General features: G+C 41.3%; 1 protein-coding gene across 3 annotated transcripts; it reads left to right on the forward strand.

The window, feature by feature from the left end:
* The first annotated feature begins 138 nt into the window (after positions 1-138).
* On the forward strand, positions 139-22,313 carry MTFR1 (mitochondrial fission regulator 1). Of its 3 annotated transcripts, none has more exons than XM_052704782.1 (8): positions 140-305; positions 5,009-5,151; positions 8,491-8,589; positions 14,277-14,395; positions 16,761-16,996; positions 18,689-18,941; positions 19,115-19,283; positions 20,744-22,313. In XM_052704782.1, the coding sequence occupies exons 2-8, from the start codon at positions 5,086-5,088 to the stop codon at positions 20,801-20,803; spliced, it is 1,002 nt and encodes a 333-aa protein (XP_052560742.1). In that variant the 5' UTR covers positions 140-305; positions 5,009-5,085; the 3' UTR covers positions 20,804-22,313. The 3 variants fall into 3 exon arrangements, with proteins under 3 accessions (XP_052560744.1, XP_052560742.1, XP_052560743.1); XM_052704783.1 differs by having other exon boundaries at positions 144-256; XM_052704784.1 differs by lacking the exon at positions 8,491-8,589 and having other exon boundaries at positions 139-305.
* The last annotated feature ends 584 nt before the right edge of the window (positions 22,314-22,897 follow it).

A 22,897-nucleotide genomic window follows, 5' to 3' on the forward strand; every position in this document is an offset into this window, starting at 1 on the left:
TCGACAGCCTGCCGAAGGGCGGCTGAGGTCCCGCCTCCCCTCAGGCTGGCTGGCTATTGGTTGGGAGGGTGCCGGCGTGGCCGCGGATTGGCTGTTGGTGAGGTCGCGAGCGCAGTGGGAGAAGCGGGTGAGAGCGCGGCTGAGCGTGGCGGTGGTGACGGTGGTGACGGTGGCTGCTGAGCCTGTCGGGCTGCCCGCGGCCCGTCGGGGCGGGAGCGGCGTGTGAGGGGAGAGCGGCAGCGGGAGCTTCGCCGGTGTACGTCGCCTTCAGAGCGGTGAACCCTGGCGGTGGGAAGTGGGGTCAGGTGAGGTGAAGGGGGGTGCAGGCTGCGGGGAGGCCCCGAGGGGCGTTGGCGGGCAGGTGCGGGGCGGGCAGCCGGTTCGGCGCTCCTCCGGCTGTCTGGCGGGGCTGACGCAGCTGTGTGCGGATTGAAACTGTCCGAAAATGAAACCTTCTTGTGTGGTGGTGGCAGCTCGCAGCGAGTTATAGAAAGGAAAGCAATGTGGAGGGTTTAAAGCTGCGCTCCGGATGCGTTGTGTGGGAGCCTGAAGTTGTTACTAAGAGATGGCGGAAAAAAGCATGGAACTGAATGCTTTTCCAGGCAGTGGCACCACTGTGGTAATAGAGGCTGCGTTTTCTTGTTTCTCAAAGCTGTAGCAGGAGTGGCACTGACAGCAGACACTGGGGAGCTGTGTAAGTCTGGCAGCAGAGTGTGGGTGTGTGGTTCTGTTTGTATAATGCCTTACTGCTTGGCTTAGAGATGGGGGAGCATTTCACAGAATGGCCCGGGTTGGGAGGGACTTCAAGGATCACGAATCTCCAACCTCCCTGCCACATGCAGGGCCACCAACCTCCCCATTTAGTACTAGACCAGGCTGCCCAGGGCCCCATCCAACCTGGCCTTGCACACTTCCAGGGACAGGGCATCCATTTCGCTTCTCTCAATGTATGTATTGTTTTCATTTCTTGCTGTAGACTTCATGATGATACTAACCTGATGCACTTGAAGGAGCTGAGATTGTTCAATTTGGAGAAGAGGCGGCTCAGGGGAGACGTTATTGCTCTACTTAACTACCTGATTAGAGGTTGTAGTGAGCTGGGGGTCGGCCTCTTCTCTTGGGTAACTAGTGATAGAATTACAGGGAATGGCTTCAAGCTGCACCAGGGGACATTTAGTCCAGACACTAGGAAATACTACTTCTCTGAAAGAGTGGTCAGGCACTGGAATGGGCTGCCCAGGGAGGTGGTGGAGTCACCAATCCTGGAGGTGTTCAAGGAAAGTTTGGATGTTGTGTTGAGGGCCATGGTTTAGTGAGAACTATTGGTGATGGGTGGATGGTTGGATTGGATGATCTTGAAGGTCTTTTCCAACCTTGGTGATTCTGTGTACCTATCCCTCAGCCACTTCTGTAGAATCCAGTGACTTATATCTGCCCCTAGGCATATCTTTCCAAACAAGTGCTTCACAAAATAGTGGGCACTTCATTCTCTTGGTGTCTACCAAGCCAAAAATCAGACTTCTGCTAAATACCTCCATTGCTCATAAGTGGTGTGCCGTGATTTGGGTGAGGGCCTGCTCCTTTATGAGAAGATTCTGCCCACCACATGGCATCCTGTCATTACTTTTTTCATTTGTTTTTTTTGAAATTCTTTAATATGCTTCCTTATGGAGATGATTTGGATAAAACTTCATTAGATGAGCATGGGTCACATCATAAAGACTTTGAAGATATGCATGGCCTAGTTTCCTACTGAAATAAGGAGGAACCTGCTTTTTTTCTTTAATGTAACTTTTTTATGTGCTTAGTGCTTCTTTGAACCATACTTCTTTGAAATAAATGTACTTATTTATGTTATGAGTACCCTTTCAATGTAGAGACTAGACCTTTCATTTTTTATGGTCTTGTTTTCTCTTCATATATAGCTGATCTGCTGCACCAAGAGCATTAAAGCATTCTCTTTTCTTTTTGCATGGATTTACTTAGAGAAACTTCTTAGTAAGACAGATACAAATATCATATTTCTTTTTAAGAGAGAACTCACAGTTTGAAAGGAACTTGTATTTTCCAGTGTTGTATTTATCCACATAGAAATATTTCAATTTGAGAGCCTGGCAAAGGGTTTCATTTCCATTTCCTATTTGCTGACTGGTATGCTTATGTGCATAGCTTTCGGAGCCTTTGCATTTATCTCATTAATGTTATATGAAGTGGTGTTATCTGTCAGCCTTGTAGACTGATATCTGATAGGAAAATATTGAGTGAAAACTCTTTAAGTGACTGGGAAAGGTGGGGGCAAAGGAAAGTTCAGCAGGGCTGAAGTGAGAACCCTGGCACACAGGAGCACAGCCCTGCTCCTTTCTGAACAGGGAATTTCTGCAGGTTTCCTTATCAGAAAAAAAGCTCTTGAACACTGTTACTTTTTGTGTACATAGAGAAGTATAAGTGAGCAACAGGTAGCATTCCCATCCTGCCTGCTTTATGCACTGAGATGCCATTCTTTGTGTTATTTCTAACCTCTTCTGGGAACGTTGCCTGTGACTACTCCTTACATTGTAATCATTTTGTTTAAGCATACAGAAGTATCGTGTTTTGTAGCACTATTACTGTCACTTTGGGGCATTTTATTGCAGCATTTGAGTTGTGGAGGCTTCAGTGGAGTTAAACTACTATTATTTTAAATTTAGCGAGCACCAGGTAGATAGAGGGTAATAAAGAAGTCAGGGAATAGATAAAGCAAACAGTATTTTAAAAGAGCTGTTGTTCTAGGTTGCTAAAAGCAGTGAATGTTTAACTCTTGAGACTGGCACGTGTACAGGGTATTTACTAATACTTTCATTCTCGCTGTCCCACATTTCATGTGAAATCACCCTTTCTGTTCTTGGCACACGGAATAATTGTGAAATAGTTGAGATTTGTGAAGAAAAATAGTGTGCAGGGTAGCCTGGAAGAAATGAGTGTGAAGTTTGTCTGGGGGTAGATCTGGAAAACTAATAGATTTCATAAAAATATCAAAGAGATGTATTTAGAAGCATTTCCCTTTTAGATTTCTTTTTAGATGAGTAATGATCTGGAGGTTATTAAAACACAGTTGTCGTCAGTGCTGTGCTGATATCCAGGATCCAGGAGTACTTTGCACTCTCACTGAGTGACTTCTGTCACTTCTTCCAGCAAAAGCAGGCAGCAGGTCATAGGCAAGTTCACAATGTTGGCCATTTTAAACATTTAGGCTGTAGAAGAAATAGTGACTTATAATGGGAACCAAAAGTAATCTTCTTACTAAGTCACTTGCATCCGCTTATCTCTGTTATTAAAGATTCTGCCTTCTCAGTTGATCAGAACCAAAATTATCATTGCCTTTTCTTTATTTTCTTAATAAAGCTCAACTGACTACATCTTAGCATTTTGGCACAACCTGGCTGTCTTTTGAAAGAGCAATATATCAGGGTAGAGGGAGTCATCTCTGCCCTTGTGAGGCCCCGCCTGCAATACTGCATCCAGATGTGGGGCTCCCAGCACAAGGAGGGTGCAGAGCTGTTGGACTGGGTCTGGAGAAGGGCAACAAGGTTGCTCAGAGCACTGGAGAACCTCTCCTACAAATAAAGGCTTGTATGGGGAAGGAGCTAGGTTTGTTTGGTCTGGAAAGAAGGTGGCTATGAGGAGACTTCATGGTGGTCTTCCAGTACCTAAAGTGAGCCTGGCAGGAAGGATGGAGAGTGGTTCTGTCAGGGATTGCAGCTTATAGGCAACCCGTTATTCTTTCTTGTTGCTTTTCCATTCAATTTCTTAATGATTGGTTCATTTTTGTGTTCTTTTGCTAATCAAAAAACCTGTGTTAGTCCTCTGCTAGCTGGTAAAATAGTGCTTTTTTCCTGGGTTACACATCAATAAAAGGAAGTCCTGTTAGGAAATGTGTTATTCTTTCTGTGGTGATGAGAAACTAATATCCATTTTTGTTGTTGTATTTAAGCCTGTCTGGAAAAAAAACAAAAAGCCTGTAAGGCTGCATGGCTCTTGCCAAGTTTCCACAAGGAGTAGATTCTCACTAAGGGACTGTTGAGAAGAGAAAAAAAAGAAAAAAAACAAAACAAAACCAAAAACGTTTGTAATGGAAACAGTGATGATTTAACTGTGATGCTTGTGGGCACTTTCAAACTGCATAGCTTTTCCATCTCCTGACTCTGTAACTTCCTCACTAACTGCCACGCTTCCTTAGTCATCCTTCTGTCTGTAATGGCTTTAGCAACACAGTTGTTCATACTACAAATATTTTGTTTGGGGTGCTTCAACAGAGTGTTGTTTCTAGCCTGATGCACAAAACAAATGTAAACCTAAAGCTATAGGGTTTTTTTTTTTGCTTTTTTTTTTTATTATTATTTAATGGCACACAATTCTCAGTAGCATCCAAATTGTGACTGGTGTAGAACATGCTTAAGGGAAAGATATGCAATAAAAACATCTTTAGTGAATGGTAGTATGTATAAATAGACACAGTTTGAAATCTGGCCAACTTTATAAGCCACTCGAGTATTTTCAGGTCCCACATTGACACTGTTTCCTGTCTTTTTCTTCTATTAGTCATATTTCCATGTTTCTGTTGTGGGAAACAGCAAAGCTGTCAGCGAAGTAAGCGAGGAGAAGGAGTCTGCTTTCTGGAGTTTGTTTTTGCATAGGGAAGAGTTTCAGCTGGGAATGCAGCCCTTGAATCTTAGCATTGGTCCTTGGTTGCAGGCATTCCATTCAAGTTGAAGTGAGCAGTCATTTTCCCAGTGTTTTAGCCATTAACTTCGCAGCAGCTTTGACTTAAAATCATACTACAAAAACTCTTTGTTGCCTCTACTTGGTCAGTTGTCTTGTGGATGACTGTACTTTGCAGTACTAGGAATTCTCTGGAAGCATCTTGTTTTCAGCAGCTGCGTCAGAAGCGTTCTGAAATACGTGGAGCAATTTTCTTTTTTTATGACCACAGCATGCTTCTAAAATGTTTGTTTCATGTTTCTTTTTTCAGAAGGACTATGGAACCTCTGCAGCCCTGTAGATTTGGAAGGCTTAAATCCAGATTTGGAAGAACCCTTTCTGGTCCAGATGATTCGCTGGTTTAAGAGCTTAATGAGGATGATTTTTGAACAAGTTGGACTTAACATGGAATCAGTAAGTGTTTCAAACTAGGTTCTTTTTTTTCTTTTTCTTTTTTTTTTCTTTCAGAAAATCAGGTATTGAAAGCATTTCATATATTTTAGTTTGCCCTTGTCCATTCCAGCAGAGCACTTTACATGTACTCAGTATCTGTATGATTCTACATTGCTGAGCAGGTGTGCAGTTCCCTTCTCAAGACACTGAAGTACTGAGTAACGTATGCATTAAAAATACCATGTAGATCCTTCTAGCTCTAATAATAAACTGTTTTCAGTGTAGATGATGCTTTCCATTTTCCTCTTTTAGGTGTATTTTGAAGCTGAAGGAAAGTTTTCAACTGAGTTGACAACTGAATTCATTCTTAAATGTCCTTCTTTCTTTGCTCTTATCTTAGAGGTATAAAAAGCCCCATGAAACTGATAAGATGATTGTTGTGTTGTATCTGCCTCTCCTCTCCTCCTGAAAATGTTACTGTATAGGAGAGCAGCATGGCTGTGTGCTTCACTTGAGAAACAGGAATGTGCCTGCGCAGGTTTTCTCTTGAATGAAAGAATATGGGGAGTTTTCTGTCAATGCTTAGCAGAGGGATTTGCTACATATTATCTGCTGTTTCATTGGGATCTTTAGGAAGCTATTTTGTGTAGAACTGCTGTCTCCAATGCAGTAATGTCTTTAAGTTATAAATACATTTTAGTAAGATGGAATTCCTTACCAACTATGTGCAGTACTCATTTAAGATGGTTCTTACTTTGGTATTGTGATAGGCCACTGAGGAACTTACAGGGAGTAGAACTGATGTATATTGTGGGTTACCCATAGGAATCAGTATTTTAGGATTTTATTAGAACTTAAATGGGAGATTTCATGGAGTATAACACTGAAAATTCAGAGCACAAAAATATGCTTACTACTCTGGGTGCCGGCATGGCCATTGTTAGCAACATCTTCAGTGTGAATAGGGGGGAAACAAGTTTTTAATCTCTGTTTCCCCCTATTCTCTGTTTGTCTCAAGCCTGGGATAATGTGGTTACATTTCCAAATGTTAGCCTGCAGAACAGTAAAACACTGATGCAATAAGAGGGTATTGCTAAGTAATAGTCTGCAGACTTGCTCTGCCAGTGCTTCAAGTCAACAAGAAGCTGTGTGAACAGAGCTAGAGCAATGCTGAGACTTATTAGCTCAGCTGGGCAGTGCTGATTTTATTGACATACCTTGAGGCACAACTTGTGTGCAGTTTTCTGAAAATACTGTCTAGGCATATCTTGAATCACCCAAACTGAGTCATTAAAAACCTGAAATGTATTTAGGCACCAAATATGACGGAGGATATGGGTCCCAGTCAACCTTTTGTCTGTAGTCTGAGCAATCTCTAAACGAGTTCTACCACTTGTTTGAAATGTACTGCGCTTCGGTTGGCAATACAGCACGTAGTCCAAGCTCTTTGCTCTTGTGGAAGTACTTCCATAATTAATCAATCTTTCCCTTGACTGGTATTTTTTTCCAATGCAACGTCACTTTGAGGCTGTTGTCAACCATTCTGCTTTTAGCAGCAGAATCGTCTGTAAATAGTGAGACTCTATTACTGCAGTATTGCTTATTCTTGAGGGCTGCCATCTACTTACTTTTTGTTCAGCTGTATAGATGACAATAATGTGGTCTTCACAAATGAGAGGTTGTTCTTTATGGCATCTAAAGTGCTGTTCCCAGAGAGGACTCTGTAGGTTGAAAAAAATTGTATTCAAACTTAACTGCGTGCGGAGCGAAGTTGTATTTCCTGTAATGAAAAATTGAGGCTGAGGGGATCGTTGGCAGCAATGAGAATCTGATGTGGAAATCTAGCATAGCATCTGTGCCGTGCGTATGTGCGTTTACGTAGTCAAAATGTATACATTCTACTAAAGTCAGAGGAAAGAAAGATGCTTTCGTATAGAACTAAGCAAAATGTTGTTGTGAAGTTTTTGAAATAATATAATCTGGGGATAAATCCTGGGAGGCACGGTATTTTGTTCTTAATAGAACCCTCTGGATTTTAAGAGTAGTGATTTTTGTGTAGCGTATCAAAGTGTGATTCAGTGGAGTGGTGTGAAACTCCACAGCTTCACCACGCAGATCGCACAAGCAATACAGCCATGCCATATCAGAGTTGTGTCAACAGATCCAATCCATGAAGTTCATAGAGATTTCCCTTTATGACAACCTTCTAACAGGGTGTTGAGTTTGCTTAAACTCATGAGCTTCTAAAAACTAAGATCTGAGTAGTAAATTTGTATCTACAGTCAGAAGTAAATACTGTCCAAATATTTTAAATTACCAGACAGTGTTCTAATTGTTTATTAGCCACATCATCTTCACTACAGCCTCCCCCTCAATCCTTCTACCTTTTCTATTTGCTTCTGTTGTCATTCTCTCTGCTGAAATCTTTCCCACTTCTCTTTATTCTTTTCTTCTGTTCTGGCTCTTTTTGTAGAATTCTTCTAGGGTTAAAGTCTCATTTCATACAACTTCAGTAAAATAGGAGTGCAAGCATTCTTGTCATTAACTAAAACAAAAGATAAAAAATAAATCCCCAATGAAAAGACCTACAAGAAATGTGAATTTCAGTAGGAACAGTTTCGAATCAGCAGCTAGAGATGAATTGGGGTTCTATTTGCAGTTTCCTTTACTGCATCTGTATGTTAGGGCATTTAAATTTTCAAATGTTTCTTTTTTCCACTTTTCTCTTTAATTCCACAGTTGCACATTCTACTTTGTACAGGCTTATAGTCTGTTTCTGTTAAGACCAGCAGACGCTGTTCCTGTGTTAGAAGAGCTCTTAATTTAAAAGAGCACAAAACGATTTGGGGAATGTGGAATTACATAACAGCCTGGAGGTGTTCGAGGCCAGGTTGGATGGGGCCCTGGGCAGCCTGGTCTAGTATTAGAGGTGGAGGCTGGTGGCCTTGCCTGTGGTAGGGGATTGCAGATTCGTGGTCCTTGAGGTCTCTTCCAGCATGGGCCTTTCTGTGATTCTGGATTTTTCATGATTGAATGGGTTTTCATGAAACGCCTTAAAAAGCAGTGTATGACTCAGTGCAGATTCCTCTATTGTGTTAAAAGGGGGCAAATGATGCTTTTGAAGATCACATCTTTTGAATCCTACTGCATTACTAGATTTATTGCTTTGAATTTAAACTTAATGTAAAGGCTGTCTCTCAACAGTCGTAATTGTATATTGTATTCCTAGCAAGAAAAGAATAAATTCTAAATCATATGTATGTTTAGCACAAGCACAGCACAGAAGGATAAAGGAAAACTGTTCCAATATGGTGATTAATTTTTTAATCTAACATCTGACTTTTTTTTTCTTCCCAATAGGTACTTTGGTCAAGCAAGCCTTATGGTTCATCTCGGAGTATTGTGAGAAAAATTGGTACTAACCTCTCTCTAATACAGTGTCCAAGAGTTCAGTTTCAGGTAGGCAGTCTCAACAGTTTAAAACACAAGTTTCACTGTACGGATGAAGAGTTTTACTCTTGCATCAAAAGACTTCAGGGCATTCTGTGGCTCATTTAAATAAATTGACTTGAGAGTTCGTGAAAGCAGAATTAGATAAACCTGCCACATAGGAGAATACTTTACTTCAGTTCTTCCCACTTCCAATTCAGATTTTCAGCTACTAATGGATTCTTTTCAGTACTGCCTAAAATGCTGACCAGTGTTGCTGTAACACACATAGCAAAACTTGAATTGTTTTCCTAAAGAAAATAAAACTTCTAAAATCATAGAATCATAGAATGGCCTGGGTTGAAAAGGACCACAAAGATCATCGAGTTTCAACCCCTGCTATGTGCAGGGTCGCCAGCCACCAGCCCAGGCTGCCCAGAGCCACATTCAGCCTGGCCTTGAATGCCTCCAGGGATGGGGCATCCACAGCCTCCTTGGGCAACTTGTTCCAGTGCCTCACCACCTCTGTGTGAAAAACTTCCTCCTAATATCTAACCTAAACCTCCCTTGTCTCAGTTTAAAACCATTCCCCCTTGTCCTATCACTATCCACCCTCGTAAACAGCCATTCCCCCTCCTGTTCATGTGCTCCCTTCAAGTATTGGAAGGCCACAATGAGATCTCCCCAGAGCCCTTTCTTTTCCAAGCTAAACAAGCCCAGTTCCCTCAACCTTTCCTCACAGAGAGGTGCTCCAGCCCTCTGATCATCTTAGTGGCCTCCTCTGGACTGATTCCCAGAGCTCCATGTCCTTCCTGTGCTGGGGACCTCAGCCTGGACGCAGTACTGCAGATGGGGCCTCAGAAGATCAGTGTAGAGGAGGACAATCACCTCCCTCTCCCTGCTGGCCACCCTCTTTTTTAACGCAGCCCAGAACATACAGTTTTAAAAAGTCATTTCTAGGAAAAAAAATATCAATTCTTAAGAGAGAAACATTTAAAACTTACTTCTAAAAAACAGTACTGAAGACTATGCAAATGCAAAGGTGGGCAGTTATGTAAGAATATGGAAGAAAATAATCAACTTTGTAAGAAAGTAAGAAATTATTTATAAGATAACATGAGTACCCTTGTTTTTTTTGTTTTTGCAGAAGGCTAGCACATCACAGGTGAAAGGGGTACATCAGTGCTGTGCAGCTTTCTCATTTGTTGTAACTTTGTCTGCACCTAGGGGAATGTTAAAGAGGAAGGGCAAGAGCTTAAGGAGGAGAAACTCTTGCTTTTTATAACAAGTTGTTCAGGAACAGAAGGGAAAATGGAAGCTGTTGCATACAATCTTTTCAACTCTGAGAATGCTGCACATAGGGGGTGGTTATAGAACTGCAGGTATTTAGTGCTTGAAACTCTTGCTGAGAGAGGAATGTTTCTTGAGTTGAACAAGGGAGGAGAACACAAAGATGAATGGTGGAAACCATCAGCCATGCTAAGGCAAGGTAATTCTTGTATAGCTAATTTTTTCACTCTTACATTACTCTCTGTGTCCTAGATGAAATGTGTGAATTGTATTTGAATTTAAAATAAGCCTCGATCAAATAGTTCAGATTACCATAGAAGCCTCTCTGTGGTGATGGTGAAAGCCGTGCTAACATTTTTGCTCTCTTAGAGACTTGGGGGCCAAGTATCTCCCACCATGGGTGTCTTCATGAAACTTGAAATAATAAACAAATACATTGCTAGAGAGGGGATTGTGCGAGTGGGAAGGACGACAGAATGGCCTGCTGAATTTAAATGTTTAGGTATATAATTAATAGTGATTATGCCAGCAGTACAGCTGTGTGTGCCTCACATTTGAAAGTGCAGTCCTCCTGCATTGTGTCTGATCCACCCTGCTGTGAAAGCAATGCAAGGGAAGATAATGCTTATTTGTAAAAAAAATTAGCCAAATATTGCCTTCTCTCAAAACAATACTTAGAAGAAGACATTCTGGTTTTTGTACTGGGAGATACATCTGGGGAGTTTTTTTCAAAATCCCTTAGTGTTGAAATGCCAAGATAGGAACAGTGAGCTTTGCTTTGATTTTATCCACACAGTATAAACATTAATCTTCTATAAGATGAACTGCTTTTAGGAACCTTTCCTTACCATTGTCATAATTTGATTGAATTTGAAATATTACAACGTGGGGCCTTTATGTATATTAAAGTTTATACGGTTAGTGCGAGCTTTTGAGCATAATTATGACTGTTTCAGTTTATAAACTGCTGAACATGTAGAGGTGTGATGCTAACATCTAACTTTGTCTTTATCTCAGTGTTAAGGTTCTGTAGTGAAGTTCAGTACCAGTCTTGATCACGTTTATGCTGTTGCAACTGAGGCTTTCCTATCGCTGTCTCCTCCTTTTTCTTTCTTGCCAGCTTTAACTATATTATGAAAGGACCATGCACTGAACTTTGCTGTAAGTCACTTTATCCAGAAACCAAAGCAAACCATGCTTGCCTCATCTGGGGGTGCATGCATACCACCAGTGTTTCTAACTTTATCTGAGATCAGTAAACATTCTACAGGCTTTCATTTTCTTATGATTAATGGGTAAGGGGTATTGAAAGAGCATCTCTGTTTACGTTCATTCTTTTTTCCTCGCATGCTTGAGGTGTGTGACTGTTGTAGCACTTGTCTCTGTGGGTTTTGTCCTCATCAGTATTTATTGCTAAGTGCAGCTCATGCATTCAATAAGCAGTGACAGAACTTGACTGTATATGGCATGAACAAATGGAAGTGATTCGTAAAGCTGGTTTTATATGTCATGTTTTACATTTTCCCGTTGTCTTTAGGAGGAAAAAAGTTGAGCATCCATATAGCTGAGGTAGATTGAAACAGTTAAACTAATACACAGAAGATGGGAGCCTTCCTCCTCCAGTGTTACCAATCCAGTATCTTCGAGATACAATGTCTCTGTTGTAGTCCCATGCTTCTGTTTGTCTGATATACACCTTATAATTGAACACATGCTTCCTAAGGAGTTGATGTGAATGTAGCAAACATGAATGCCAGTCTAAAAAAATCATAGTAAGTTTGTCCTAAAGAAGTATTTCCAAATGCTTAATATGCAGGTCTGTTAGTAATTTGAAACTGGAGGTTTTTGTTCTTCCTTAAATGTGTAAAAATATTTGTTCTACTTTCCACTTCTTGGAGCCAACAGGAGGTAGGACCCTATTTTGACACCATCTAAAAACAGTATGTTTTTGTTTTTCATTCTTTGTCTGCATGCACACATGTATATGTGAAGCACACACACACTAAAATAGTAAAAAAAAAATCTGTTAAGGAAAAAGTTAGGGAAACAGCTATATATTATCCAGAGAAAGAAAAGCAGAGCTAATTCCACTCCTTCATCCAGTTCCTGCAATTCAGTGTTTAATAGAATTGGGCCTCTGTTTTCTGCTGTCATTTCTCCATTTCAGATGTTGGCAGAGCAGTTGTCCAAATGTTCCTCAGCCAAGATGGGCTGGAGGGCATTCACCAGGGTTCTTCAAATATCTGTGTTCGATAGACAAGCAAATGTTTCAAGAGATGAGTGCTGGCTTTTAACTTCCAAGTTCAGTTAAAAATCTTGCCTCAACTTGAAATTCAGAACCCACTTCTGTGGAAGGCCTTGTTATTTATAGGGATAGAGAAAAGAAACATCTGCATATGGAACAAGCAGATTCTGTTTACACAGAAATATGAATTAAAAAGTAAGAAGAAACTTGCATCACAGTGTAACATAAGGCTTGCTACTAGATGTTGGATTAGAAATTGCTTATCTCATGATGCAAGAAACCTGGCCGTGGTAAATGCATTCCTTACTGTTGCTTTCTAAAATGATTTCTGATGCAAGTACATGTAATACCTTTATTTAAATGCACCTGCAGCCTTTTTGTGGTAATAGTTCCTCACGTGGCCGTTACCATTTGGAAAATTTGTATGGCCTGCAAGAAGCAGCTGCTGTGTTACAGATGAGATGGTTTTTAATTACCGTGAGCTTTAATTCGTCTGCAGTGGTCATGATAATTTTATTTTTAAAAAGAAGAAAAAAAAATTCAAAGAAACTTCAAACAATGACAGTCCTAACGTGCAATATAGTATGCTCCAGACTGTTCTGAAGAGAGGCAGACTGTGATGGTATTAGGCACAACTGTTAACGTGATAACATATGACCATCTGTGCTGATGCTACCTGGAGAAAACCCTGTTGTTTCCAAATGATCGAGTAATGCCAATATATACTCCTGGGAGCTGTGATAAAGGCTCACACACAAGTTGCAAGAGTAGTCATCTTCACCTCATAATCTCTATTTCCAAAGCTGTTTGTGACAACTCCTCGGGGAGGAAAAAAAAATAACAACAAAAACAGAACTTTTATATTTCTGGAACTTGTGTATCAAAGGCTGTAACTAAAATATGTGTGCATGTTCTTCATAAATGCTTTTACCTAAACAAGATTACAGTCCTACTGTGCTGGGTCAGCTACAAATTCAGGATAGCGCTAGCGTGTCGTGGTTGCTGCTACATTATGGTTTCTTTGTAGAGGCACGAGTTGCCTTTAAGTGCTGGCAGGGTGAATCAGGGCAGTACTTCAGAGGCTAGTAAGTGATACCACCATCTTTGTCAAGGTTAGTAGTTTCTCTGCCACTGCTGGCACTTAAACACCTACAGCACTTCACGTGCACATTTGGCATGTGGATTGTATGTAACATAGGCAGTAGAGGTGGGGCAGCCACACTGGAAATACATAACTAAAGGCAGCAAACAGAGCAGGAGGAATTACTGAAAGATATTTCAGTAGCTTTTATTTGCTGAAGTACGGAGACCAGGCTGTATTCAGTCATTGGACTGAATACACATGCTCTTGTGTAGCCTGGGGAAGCAGCTGATATTTCAAAGTAGATTTGAAACCATTTTGTATAGTTGTGGTTATGGAGCATATATTGATGGCCCAGACAATTTGTCAGATTTCCATTTGAGTCACTTAACTGTAAATGGAAGAAATGTTGCAGTCTCTTGAGCCTTGTTCACCTTTAGCTTCAGAAAGCTGTAGAACTAGCAGCAAAACTGTGCTACAAAACAGTCTGTCTATTTGGCATGCTGTAAATGAGATTTTTTTTGAGTAAATAGTTATTCTTTCCATCATAGCTCTGCCATAGTTGTCATTGAAAGTCCTCATGATGATGGAATTGGTAGAAGGACTTTTTTTTTCCCCGTGTAACAGACACGGCTGAAGTCTCATACAGAAATTTTGGACATTGTAGAGAAAGGGAAACACACTACAACAATTTCTCTGTCACAGTAGTGCTAAGTTGGTGTAAAAGATTAATAGGTAGAAGTGGTAATTATTTTCTTTTTTCACTACTAGTCGTGAATATCATTAAAGCATTATTTGAGTTATTACAGAAAAGTGCTTCAGAGTGTTGATGTTTGTTATTAAGGTAACAGTTTGCTTTGGACTTCCAGTGTTGAGTGTTGCACAACAGCACAGTAGCTAGTCGTGAATCTCAAGAACCAATATAATTTCTGTCAAACATTGAGGAGACTAGATTGAATAGTGTGTTAGATTTTACACCAAGCTCAGGACAGTAACAAGTGTACTGAGTCTGTTGATGTGTTTTGTGCATGCATGTGTCAATAGTTACGTGCAGCCTAACTAAAAGTTTCTAAAACTTTCAATCTTGTCTTTAAAATCTAGCTTACTTCTCAAGCCACAGAAGGAAATCATCCTCATCAATTTAGAGAAGATACAGTGGCTTCTTTTGCAGATGTGGGATGGGTTGCACAAGAGGAAGGTGAAGTCTCTACAAGGCTCAGGTATGCACTTGGATTTTCTCTTTGAAGTTATAAGCTGAGCAAAAGAACTTGGTTCTCCCCGATGAGAATACACTGTGCATTACAATTAATGCAGAGCAGTTCTGGGCTGGGAGATAGAAAAGGTGGGAACTGGGAAAGAATAAGTAGAGATTACAGTAACATGAATGAAAGATTGGTTTGAGAGCATGAAAAGAGACTACTTTGGTTTTATTAACTTATTTATTTCAGAGATAAGCTTTACATATTTCATAGATAAGCTTTACACAACCCTGCTTCCACAAAAACATCTACTGTGGTGTGGCACGGTCACTTGCACTGATTCTTCTCTAGTTCTCCAGAGCTTTCATTAGTTTGGGGCAAGGCATCGTAAGGCTTCCTGACTAACAGCAATGATCATTCTGACAATCTGATAATTCTCACATCATTTTTCATCCTTCTGGTCAGGGCTTTGCATTCTATAGCAGATAATTTTAAAATTACAACTTCTATTTTGTCTTCATCTTTATAATGAAGACTGGCAGGGAAACGTGTGAGTACCTGTGTCCAGAATGATAGCATAGATACTTCTGTGTTGGACATGGAGCACTGCATAGCACTGTAACTGCATGAAACAGGTTGGCCTGGGTGATGAAGTTCCATTTTCTAACGTACCCAAACTGCTGTTCACACCAGCCTGAAACAGAGGCACAGTTCTGCAGTGCAGAGAAAGCTTTAGTTCAGACTGACCTTCCAGAAACTGTAGGAGTGATGTACCTCTGAAGTGCCTGCATGCAAAGGAAGGGTGGGGTGGGACAGGTAGATATGAGATCAGACTGAAAGAATCCTCTAGGTAAATAGTGACCTTAAGGCAATGTATGCTTCTAATGAAGCACTGCAGGTCAATTGTTTAGTAAACATGAACATTATGAAACTTAAACATGGAACTTATTACACCTGTGCATGATGCTATGTAGTGCAGCGTGCATTTGGTATTTTTGTTCTCCAACTTTTCCAAGTTCCAACCCTGCTGCTGTGGGAAGGTTTACCACCCAGTAGGGCAGCAAAGCTGGGGAAAGGTCTGTAGCACAAGTGTTATGGGGAGCACTTGAGGGTACTGGGTTTGTTCAGTCTGGAGAAGACTCAAGGGAGACCTTCCAGCTCTCTACAACTGCCTGAAAGGAGGTTGTGATGAGGTGGGGGTCAGCCTCTTCTCCCACGTGACAGTGATAGGATGAGAGGTGATGACCTCAAGTTGCACCCTGGGAGATTCAGGTTGGATGTTAGAAAAAATTTCTTCTCAGGAAGGGTGGTCAAGCATTGGAACAGGCTGGAGAGATTAGTGGGTTAGTGGCATGGTGGTGAGGGGCTAGCAGTTGGACTAGATAATCTTAGGTCTTTTCCAACTCTGATGACTCTGTCATTCTAGATCAGGTTGCTCAAAAGCCTCATCCAACCTGGCCTTAATCACCTCCATGGAAGGAGCATCCACAGCTCCTCTGGATAATGTCTGATATTTTCTGTCCGTGTTGTGAAAGACTCAATTGTCGATCATCTAATGCTGCAGTGAGGTGATCTGATTTGTGATAACCCATCATCATTAGTCTGTATCAGCTCTACTCAGCCTGTTTTAAAATGTTGTTGCCACCAATTAAAATAAACTGTTGGTGACTGCAGATGTTCAATAATCTGTGTTTAACGTAGCTTCTGCCTTCATGTGTGAAGGCAGCAGAGTTGAATGTTCTTGTTCTTTGTGAGAAGAAGGGAAGCTCACAAGCTCTCTTAAATTGTATGAAGCTTTATTTCTCTATGGTTGTGTTTATTCTTAGAAACCTTGACGTGAGATCCCTTCCTATTTATTGATAAGCAGCATCAAGTTCCATATGCTCCATTCTCCCACCACTGGTAAAGTGGAGGGCAGAAAAGAAACAGAAGTCCAGAAGTTCAGAAACAATATAAAAATGTGCCATGGAACTAACAAACTCTTCCTCCTTCAAAGGAATCAACTACAAATGAGTATTTGCAGCTGATGGAAAGAAATATGGAAGCATTTGGACCAAAACAAATTTAAATCTTAATTTCAACCAAAGAAAAAAAAAATAGGCATGAGGCAGAGGAGTAGAGTTGGGGCAGGAGGGAATTAATTCCTTTTACCTCTGGAAATTCAGTACTCCTTACAAAGCTGGCTAGAAAGAGAAGAAACACCAGTAATACAAATAGAAGGGATGCAAGGCTCTTACTTTAAGCTGTATAATGTTTTGGTGGAAGTGTGTGGTGGAAGGTGTGAAGACAATTTTCGTCAATCCTTCACCTTCTGTTCTTGGTTTGCTTTAGTTTTTACTGATTGGAGAGCCTTTAAAGAAGAACTTTCTGGTGTTTTTTGTTACAGGTCAGAAGTGTGGTCAAAAACAGCCCAGCCCCTTTCAGGTGAACTACATGGAAATTCCCTGGGCAGACCAGACTCCGTACCAAATGTGTTACACGAAGAACCAGCACCCAGAAGCACCGTAATCGCAAATGAAGAAGCTCTGCAGAAGATCAGTGCTCTGGAAAATGAACTAGCCACTTTAAGAGCACAAATAGCCAAAATTGTTCTCTTGCAAGAACAACAGAATCTAACAGCAGGTATTAGATCTAGCGTACTCTTAGCAAAAATTACTCTGCGAATTCTCCTCTTTATGTTCAGTACAGCATTAAGTCATTTTTGCAAGATACTGCAGCACTGAACACTTCTGCATACTGCTTTAGTTGGGTTAGTAGATGGACATAGCATCTTAGTGGAGAGATGGAGAGTATTTCATGGAATCATAGAATGGCCTGGTTTAAAAAGGACCACAATGATCATCGAGTTTCAACCCCCCTGCTATGTGCGGGGTCACCAACCAGCAGACCAGGCTGCCCAGAGCCACATCCAGCCTGGCCTTGAATGCCTCCAGGGATGGGGCATTTCTGTGAAAGCTCATCAGAATTCCAGTCTGCAGATGAGAGAAGTATTAGCAGCTTTCAGAGCAAAGCTAATGATTAACTTAGTTAAATCCCAGCTGTTTAATAATTACTAACACCTAACTGTTCCTACCCAGAAATAGACCATCTCGTGTAATGATGTAGTCATGTAAGAAGCTGATTATGCTTCTGGAAGATGTAGTTGATATCTTAAGCTTATGAAATTAGTAGCAGAAAAGGAGATTATGCGTACAGAAGTAGAAGTTGTTTCCTGTAGCAAGCACCATAACAACTTTTCTTTCTTTCCCTCACAACTAACCACTGCTATCCATCCAATTCTGAGTCTCCAGTCTGCAAGGGTTAGTGGGAGAGAGAGCCATTACCAATTGCAGATAATAGCCATTCGGTTTTCACTGATTCCTACCAAGTACTTTGTTTTGCCTGTGCTCATGGTGTTGTTTAGTTTTTGCCTGCAACTGATTCTTCCTTAACTTAAGCCAAATACAAAATGGCGAAACAGTTTTAAAGATCACTTGCTTTCGTTCTTGAATTGTAATTAGTTATTTGAGAAAGTCCCACGGGAACTTAGTTTTCCCCATTTTCCCTTTTCCTTTATGTATTAGGAAACTTGAATTTTGATGTGACTTTATCATCTTTACCTCCCTCTTCTGGTAGAATGTGGTAACACTTGTGTATGAGTACATTGACGCAGGATAGACTCCTATATTGTCTGCATACATATTTATATTAGATACTCTAGGCCTCAAAACTTTGACTTAGCCTGATTTCAGCTCTTTCTTAAAGGTGCATTTGAACAGAGGTTTCTTCATGTGTTGGTGATTTCTACTATTGTAACTTTTTTTAATCTAAAGAGACAGGGAATACCAAGTCAAGATAGATCAGACATGATTGGCTGTCCTAAAATAACCTCTAAGCTTAAATTTAAGCTTGAATTTAAGCACTATTTATACATTTTAAAGTCTCATATGGTAGTTTCTGGTGATAAGCTGAAAGTATCATCGCTCACGTAGCAGACTGCGGGGGAGCTGGACCAGATGACCATTAAAGGTCCCTTCCAACTCAAGCAATTCTGTAATGTCCAGCTCAGGGCCCACCTCTCAGACAAAAGTGATAATGTTGAAAGCAGGATTTGATTTGAAAGACATGGTGACATCCATCCCAGTGCAGTTTGAACTGGGAACTCAAGGAAGGATTTTGATGTGGTTTTTCAGCAATATTAAGAAGTTATGCGACAATCTGAAGAAGGCGGAGAGGAGACAACTGAAGCTCTTTTAATCATATTCTCATCAGGGCGTTTGTGAGGTATAAAGAGTGCGTAGAAGGAAACTGACGTGGCACATGTTTTGCTTGCAGCTGGGCTGACCCCTGTTGCCTCAGCTGCTGTCCCCGGTGTGCCGCCACCACCGCCGCCTCCGCCCCCTCCTCCGCTCCCTCCGCCAGCTCTGCAGCAAAGCATTTCTGCCATTGAGCTCATCAGAGAACGGAAACACAGAAAAACAAACTCTGGCCAGATTCCGACTGAAAATGGGCCGAAGAAGCCTGAGATACCAAACATGCTAGAAATCCTCAAAGATATGAACAGTGTGAAACTACGCTCGGTGAAGAAGTAAGATGTTTATTTATATTTATTAGCTTTTGCACTAACAGTTTGCTTTTGTGACTAAGAACTGTTTTAGCTTGGGGGAGATGACAATGGAACATTTGACAAACAAGAGTAGAAACGAATTCGTGACTTCTAAATCTTTGGACTATGCTGAGGTTTTTCATTTACCTTTCTAGATCGCCGGGAGATACAAAACCAAAAGCAGCTGACCCCACAGATCCTGCAGCCTTAATAGCAGAAGCACTCAAGAAGAAGTTTGCTTACCGATACCGCAGGGATAGCCAAAGTGAAACTGAAAAAGTCATTCCCAAGTCTGAAACTAAGACAAAGACTGAAGCGGTGCTGGTGAGTATTGTGCTTCTGATTGCTTGGACAAATGATTCTTTGATAATACAACAAATCTTTCTGCCAGCGCACAGAAATACCAAGGAATTAACAAACCTGTCCACAAAACTCTATGAATTATTGCTGATACATTAGGAGTTGTGGCAGAAAAGCTTTGTTTCTAGTATCAGCTCTCAAGATTGTGTACTGGTTTGGCTCGAGATTTAAAAATCCCTTCTCAAGTTTAAACAAGAATCTCCTGTTGCAATGAAAACGTGGTACTGTAAAAACTTGATTCCTGTGGGCTCATACCTGAAACAAATCTGAACTGTGTTTGCCTGTTGCTACCAACCTTAACCAGGCTTGCAGTGCACGGGCCATTTCAAAGCAAGGTCCTGGAGCTACCAGTCATGCGAATGTTGAAAGCAACTTCTTGAGAATGCCTGCTGAATCACATTATAGGGAGCATTATCTAATAGTTAGTATAAGTGAGTTAACAGTTTTTAGTGTGGTTTTTTTTTTCCAACATGGGGGCATTAAAATGGGATTATTCTTAGTACAAGTCAGTGTCTCCTAGTGTATTTCATATTGATTTGAAATTCATGGGGTTTTTTTGAGCAGTGGATACAAAACAAGATAATATAGATCAGTGATGTTAGCAAACAGCCCTCAAAGCCTTGTGCTATAGAATCAGAACAGAAGAGTGTAAAACTCCAAAATCTAAAGCAGCTTAACCAAAAGAGTTAGCTGTACTCTGAATTACTTGAGAAAAGTAAGACTTCTGAGCCATAAGTCTCAGGACTTGCAACTAGTTCAGCTTATTAATGCTGACTGACTGACTTGCCTTCTGACTTAGGCCTTTCAGGTCAGTATAGAATCATAGAATTGCTCAGGTTGGAAAAGACCTTAAAGATCATCAAGTCCAACCACAACCTAACCACACTGCCCTAACTGTAACAGCCCTCTGCTAAATAACATCCCTGAGCACCACATCCAAATGGTTTTTAAACACATCCAGGGCTGGTGACTCAACTGGGAAGCCTATTCCAGTGCTTAACCACCTTTCTGTAAAGAAGTGTTTCCTGATATCCAACCTAAACCTCCCCTGGTGCAACTCGAGGCCGTTTCCCCTCGTCCTGTCACCTCTGAGAAGAAACCAACCCCGCTCTCACTGTAAGCACCTTTCAGATACTGGAAGGGAGCAGTAAGGTCTCCCCTCAGCCTCCTTTTCCCCACACTGAACAGCCCTGGTAACTTTCAAGCTGTTCTTTACAATTTCAGGGCTATGTTACCCCACATCAATCCCTTATTTCTAGCATCAGAGGCTTTAAGATAAAAGGCTGAGTTGGCAACATTTGCATAGGAACAAGTAGACAAAGGAAGTTCCCACCGCCAGGCTGTGGTTTTACGAACACCTTGGATGGTAATAGTTCAGCTGGGTCTCTGCTGAAAGCAATCAGTGCCTCTGGTTTTCTTCTCAGTTTGGACCACACATGCTGAAGTCTACAGGAAAAATGAAGACCTTAATTGAAAAATCTTAATGTTCTGAGATCGCTGTGTGAAAGACCGTCAAGCTGCTATGTCTGAAGTCTCCTGTGTTGCAAATAGCATTAGTACCAAGTGGTCTTGTGCAGAGCTGAAGAAAACTGATGTGGAACTAAACATGAAGTTTGAGGTGCATGTTTGCATGTGATTTACCACAAGGAATAAATTCGACCTTATACTCAGGTATTAATTTTGTATTCAAGCCTGGCTTTCTGTGTAGACTTACATGATGGTTTTTGTTCAGTAACACTATGTTATCTCTATGACGTTCCTTGTGTATAACTGACTGCCTTAAAACATTGTGTACATGTTAATAATGACGGCGATAGACCCTTACATTAATCACTCATTTGAGCTCTAATGGTAACTTGCACTACAGCGTTTACTTTGATACTGACTTTTTCCATGTCAGTGTTTCTTTTAAACTTCATTTTAGCAATTTTTAGCCCTCCTCCCCCAAAAAACTGAGTACAGCTGCTTCATTCTGAATCAAGAAAAAACTGAAATCTGCTGCAGAAGTCACCTGGTGTGAGAATTTTAGTAGCAGCACAGAGTTGCAGTGGTAAGATAGCAGTACTTACCATCTTGTGGCCAGAGTGCAGTGCTGTGCTGTGGGGCCCTTGATGCTGGTACTGCAGCAAACCTGAACTAAACAGGAGGTAGCAGCAGAGTGAAAGGATTACTGTCAGAACACGTGTTAGCCAGAGCAGCAGCGGTGTAGGTAAAAAGGCAGAAAATACTAGGGCCAAAAATATATTGCTCACCTCAGCTGTGCTGACACCTTTTATTCCCAGCTGGGTAGGCTTTGAGCTGTTGGGGGCTGCACAAACCCTCGTGGTCCTCTTTGCAGGAAGCCACGATTGAAGTTGTTGCACATAATGTTGTTTTCAGGGGAAGTCCTTTGCAGATTTCCCACAGCGGTTCTTTGCTGCCAGACCTGCACAGAGCTGGTTTGCTGACCAACCCTCTTGCCTCTGTCTACAAACGTGCAGGGCTGAAGCTAGATCCAGAGCTCAGCTTGAGAAAAGCTTTTCTGCAACCAGCTGTAACTGCTGCAAGCCTAAGGGAAGCCAGGGTTTGCTGTGACTGCAGCTGGGCTCAGAGCCACGTGTGGCTATTCCGTAGTCTGCCTGCTACTCAAACAAGTACAAGTGCCTTTTAGAGCTGCTGTTTTCTAGGAAAAGAGAAACAGCACATTTGCAGTAAAAACAAGTGAATGGTCCTGGGAGGTTACTGATGATGACTGAGGCTTTGCTGCTGCTTGTAACTGGGATGTAGATTGTATGATCAAGGAGGATGTTTTCTGGTGTGAAACTTGAAATGATGTTAATATGTACACAATATAAAATCTTTTCAGAATGCTCTGCCATCAGTTTTACTGATAGGCCGTTGAATCCTCATGTTTCTTTTAAACACCTTTACAACACTTTTTGAAAAGTTAATTTTGGGTGTTTTGTATTTAATGCTCTACTGCCATTGTATAAAATTAAAAGCATTTAAAATAAATACTGGGGTATGCGATTTGTGGTGCTCTACAAATGATGTCAGCCACAATCAAGTATAGTCTATGTTCTATAACAGTGACTAGAAATGCACTGGCAGCCTGCGTGTTTCAGAACAGGACAGGACTACTTACCTTGCTGTGCAGCACAATTAATCCTAGAGCAGCACACTGCTGGTAATTCAGGGGGAGGGAGGAGGTTGTGCCTCCCCCAGGCTTACCCTGCAGCTTCTCATACACTCCTGGTACTCACACAGGGGTTCTGGTCAGTCACTGCTTGCACTTCTGTGGCACTCACTCCTCTCCCCAGAGGCCACAGCTTCACAACAGCTGGCCCAGAAAACTCTCCTGAAGTCACACTTGTGAAAACGTTTCAACCAACTTCACTTCAACTCCGTAATTTGTGATAACATAACTCAGTTCAGTTATGTCATTAATTGTAAAGCTCAGGATTTCGACCCCTTAAATTTGTCTGAAACATGAGAAAAACCTCTCTGGTTTGAAATGTCGATGTGAGGTGCAGGCGTTCGGTACCCCAGAAATACAAGAACATGGCAGAGCCTTATTAATGACATAAAGCTGTGGTAAC

Source organism: Tympanuchus pallidicinctus, unplaced genomic scaffold, assembly GCF_026119805.1.
Source record: "Tympanuchus pallidicinctus isolate F22 unplaced genomic scaffold, pur_lepc_1.0 scaffold5, whole genome shotgun sequence".
NCBI classification, from domain to species: domain Eukaryota; kingdom Metazoa; phylum Chordata; class Aves; order Galliformes; family Phasianidae; genus Tympanuchus; species Tympanuchus pallidicinctus.